Genomic DNA, 4734 nt, shown 5'->3' on the forward strand with positions numbered 1-4734 from the left:
GTGGCCTCTTTTTGGGGCAAAAAGCGGCTGTTTTGGGAATTTTTTTGGTGGGTTTTTTTTTTTTTTGCTGCTGCGGTGATGTTTTTCCTTCCCCGACGGTGTCAGAGAAGGGTTAAGGCCACCCCCACCCCACCCCCGGAGGGGCCATTGGGATGTTAATGGAGCTCCTGGTGGGGACAATGGGTGGGAATGTCCCCAACGGCCCATTGACCCCCTGAGGGGTAACGACCTCCCATGAGGGGGTGGGGGGGGAGAAACCACCTCTGGTCCCACCCCACAGCTCTGGAGATGCTGTGGGTCCCCCGATGGTCCCAACCCCACAGCTCTGGAGATGCTGTGGGCCCTGAGATGACGTGTGCTCCATGTCACCGCCACGAGGTCACGGTGGCCATGGTGGACCTCAAAACCCTCCAAGGTTGGTGGGTCACCACGCCTCGGTGGGTCACCATACCACGCCTTGGTGGTCACACACACCCTGGTGGGTCACCAGATCTTGGTGGGTCACCACACCCCACCTTGGTGGTCACAAACACCCTGGTGGGTCATCAGACCTCGGTGGGTCATCACACCCCACCTTGGTGGTCACAAACACCCTGGTGGGTCACCAGACCTTGGTGGGTCGCAACATCTTGGTGGGGACCACCCCAAAGGCTGCGCCCACCTCCTCTCTTCCCACCTCCGCCATTTCTGGTCTCGAGGAATCATCATCCTTTTTTTTGCGGCCGAGGAGAAGAGCCGAGCGGGGTCTGGATACCCAAGAGCCGTGACGTCACACGGGCATGGAGCGGGTGACAAAATATGCCATAATTGTGACAAAATATGCCAAAAATGTGTCAAAATATGCCCAAATGGTGACAAAACCCACCAAAATGCCCATTTTTTGTTAGTTTAAATGGGCAGAGGACACCTTTCTGGACGTTGAGGTAAGAAGGGAGCGGTGGAGAAATTGAGCCCCAGGGGCTGCTGGGATGGGGGACCGAAATTTATGACTTTTTGGGCGAAGAAGGCGGCGAGCAGGAAGAGTTGGGAGGAAGTGGGCGAAAGCTGTGGGGCCTCAGGAGGTGGGAGGGGTGGGAGAGAAGAAGTGGAGGGGGGAAAAAAAAATAGTTTAAAGACTTCGGGGGGGGGAAAAGAAAGCGTTGGGTGATCTGAGACCTGGAGTGGTCCACGCTGAGGGTTGGGGTCGATAGTGCCCCAACTGCAGCCGTTAAACCCCGATGTTCCTCCAGGAGGAGCTTCTGGAGAGGTTCTCCTCCGCTCGGATCTTCTCCGCAGCCGCGAAAAAGAATGAGTCCTCGAGATCAGAAGCGACGGAAGTGGGAAGAGAGGAGGTGGGTGCAGCCGATGGAGTGGTCACCATCAAGGTGGGGTGACCTACCAAGGTGTGGTGGGGTGATCATCAAGGTGGGGTGACCCACCAGGGTGTTTGTGACCCACTGAGGTGTGGAGGTTGTCTTGTAGTTTGCAGGTAACATGGTGACCCACCAAGGTGTGGTGTTGTGACCCACCAGGGTGGGGTGTGGTGACCCACTGAGGTGCGGTGACCCACCAGGGTGTTTGTGACCCACTGAGGTGTGGTTCTTGTCTTCTAGTTTGTAGGTAACATGGTGACCCACCAAGCTGTGGTGTGGAGACCACTGAGGTGTTTGTGACTCACCAAAGTGTTGTGTGGTGACCCACTGACGTGTGGTGACCCACTGACGTGTGGTGACCCACTGACGTGTGGTCTTGTCTTATAACTTGCAGGTAACATGGTGTCCCACCAAGGTGTGGTGACCACCAAGCTGGTGTGACCCCACCAGCCTTGGAGGGCTCTGAGGTCCACCGTGGCCACTGTGACCTCATTGTTGGTGACCCGGACCACACACCAGAGCCACGGGCAGGACGGGGACTGGTTCCTGTGGGGTTCCCCTCCCTCCCCAAGGGGGTGAAGGACTCAGGTCAGGGCGAGGTGGGGCCGATCTCCCCTTGGAGACCCACCAGATGTCCAAGGAGGGGCGGGAAGGTGCTTTTCCCCACCGGGAGACGCTACCGAGATGGTTTTTTGGAGCCTGGTGGGGGTGGCCGAGGCCACCGGAGCCCCTTTCCTGCCCCAAACCCTCCTCCTGCGCTGGGGGAGAAGATCCTTTTTTAGGACAAGTTCTTTCCTCCAACAAACCTGAGCTGAAGCTGCTGCCCCCCAACCCCACCCCACCGGAGAAACCCTGCAGGAGGAACAAATAAGGTGGAAAAAAACTTAAAAAAAAAAAATAAATCTCAATTTTCATTGACCGCGTGAACACGAGAACCCACGAAGAACTTGGGGGGGGGACACGACAAAAAATGATTTTTTTTTGGGGTTTTTAATATTTTTTTTTTTTTTGCTTCCCATAAAAAAAAAAAAAAGGGCAGAAATAATCCCACCAGGAGGATCTTTAAGGGCTTTTTTTGTCCTTAATTGGAGGTGGGGATGGGGTGGGGGGTGGGGAGACTTTCCCCGGGGCTGAATGGTGGCGTTGGGGGTGTACCTGATGGGCCATCGGGAGAAGAAAAGGGTCGTTGACACCTGGTGGGGTGGGGGGAGGGATGAGGAGGTGGGTTGATCTATTCCCCACCCCCTCAGGGAGGAGGAGGAGGACTTTTTCCATCAAGACCTGTGAAAAACGGTGTCTTCAGCTCAAAATCCCTCTTTTTGGGGGTTTATTTTTTGACCCATCTCCTCTGGGGGTTGGTTCTTCGAGGTGGGCGATTCCTCCTCCCCCACTCTGGGTCATCTCGCGTGTGTTCCCCCCCCCACCCTGTCCACCACCCCGTCCACCCTGATGAGGAAGGTCTTGCTTCATCCCCTCCCTTCACCCGAACCACTTCTCCATCTTCCCGCTGCCTTTGACCTTCAAGAACGGCCATGTTGGCCGCTGCCGGTTCCCCAGGGACCAACATCTCCAGGATGGGCTCCCCACCAGTTCCCCACCTGTGGGTGATGATGATGATGATGAGGGATGTGGGGTGGGTTCTCCTTTCCACCCAGGAGATGTGGCCACCGGTGGCCTGCAGCCTCCATCTCCCATGCTTTTAGCCCGGAGACGTGTCCCCATCGGGACGTGTTCTCCACCGAAGGAAGGTCTCCAGCCCCGTGATGGAGAGGAGAAGGCCTCAGACCACCCCAGAAAAGGATGGGATGGAGTTGGGCTTGATTTTTTGGCCTTGGGGGGGCCTTCTCCTGGCTGTGGGGAAACTTCTGGCCATGGGGAGCCTTCTACTGGCCATGGGGAACCTCCTGGCCGTGCGGGGCCTTCTTGTGGCCCTGGCAAACCTTGTGGCCATGGGGAACCTTCTGGCTGTGGGGGTCCTTCTCCAGGCCGTGGGAAGTCTTCTCCTGGCTATGGGGAACCTTCTGGCCATGGTGGGGCCTTCTCCCGGCCATGGGAAGTCTTCTCCTGGCCATGGGGACCCTCCCGGCCACGGGAAACCTTCTCCTGTGACCTGGACCACGGGCCACCAGTCCAAACCAGTTTATTTGGTTAAATTAATTTATTTAGGGGGAAAAAAAAAAACCCACCCTCAACCGGTGGAGTTTTGAAAGAGAAACGACGCAGAGATTGACCGATGGATCAATTTTTAAATTTAATTTTGGGGCGAATAAGGGGAAAAACTTCCCAAGAGGGGAAGAGGGATTTATTGAGGAGAGGAACGTGGGATGACGGAAGTCGGCGTTCGTTATTTTAATACATAATTGTTATTTCTTTCATTAGTCCCTTAGTCTTTTAATTATCATATAATTATATTTTAACATCATTTTACATTTTATCGTGATTTTACATTATACATTGTTGCGATCTTTATATTTTGCATTTTGTTGTGATTCTCTATTTTACATTTTGTCGCGATTTTCTATTTCATCGGGATTTGACGTTTTAACATCATTTTATATTTTATCACGGCTTCATATATTTTTCTCGAGATTTTACGTTTTACACTTTAACGCCACTTCATATTTTATTGGGATTTTAGATTTTAAATTTTATGCTGATTTTACATTTCAACATAATTTTACATTTGGGATCTTACATTTTACTTTTTCTCGTGAATTGATATTTCGTATTTTCTTGTCATTTTTATGTTTTATGCTGATTTTACATCTTATCGGGATTTTACATCTTATCGTAAATTTATATTTTACGCTTTATTGTGCATTTACATTTTATATTTTACCACGATTTGATGTTTTACTGTGATTTTATACTTCCTCGTGATTTTATACTTCATATGTTCTTTTTTATAGTTTTATATTTCTTATGTTTTATAGTTTTTATATATTTTAAATTTCACGTGATTTTTTTTCTTCATCTTTCTGCAGCTGCAATAACTTTCCGCCGCCCGAAGGAATACCTATAAATAGACAGAATTTTTTTTACTTCGTTTTCTCCACTTTTGGAAGTCCGCGGAGCTGTTTTGTCCCTAAATTCGAGTAAAAAAAAAACCCAAAATGGGCCCTTTGAACCGGGGCCGGTGGGAACCGGCAGCTCCGGGAGGGGGAGAAATCTCCACATTTGTGGGGGATTTTCTTGTTTTTTCATGAAAAAAAATAAAAACAGGGTGGGAACCGGCGGGAGGGGGGGTTAAAAATGAGGGGAAAACCGGCAAAAATCCCAAATAACCCTTTAACTCCTGAACGGAACGGAAAACTCCCCCCCGGCCCTAAATTTAAGGTTTTTTTTCAACAAAATTTGAGAAATGTAAATTTTTTTTTTTTTG

General features: G+C 50.7%; 1 protein-coding gene across 1 annotated transcript in view; it reads left to right on the top strand.

The window, feature by feature from the left end:
- The first annotated feature begins 1217 nt into the window (after window positions 1–1217).
- Window positions 1218–4734, top strand: part of LOC104288027 (zinc finger protein 501-like) — a 10221-nt gene continuing 6704 nt past the window's right edge. The window contains exons 1-2 of the mRNA XM_009886764.1: window positions 1218–1364; window positions 1593–1599. Of these exons, the coding sequence (XP_009885066.1) occupies window positions 1218–1364; window positions 1593–1599 (154 nt within the window). The remainder of the gene's footprint in view (window positions 1365–1592; window positions 1600–4734) is intronic.

Source organism: Charadrius vociferus, unplaced genomic scaffold, assembly GCF_000708025.1.
Source record: "Charadrius vociferus isolate BGI_N301 unplaced genomic scaffold, ASM70802v2 scaffold656, whole genome shotgun sequence".
In the NCBI taxonomy this organism is placed as follows: Eukaryota; Metazoa; Chordata; class Aves; order Charadriiformes; family Charadriidae; genus Charadrius; species Charadrius vociferus.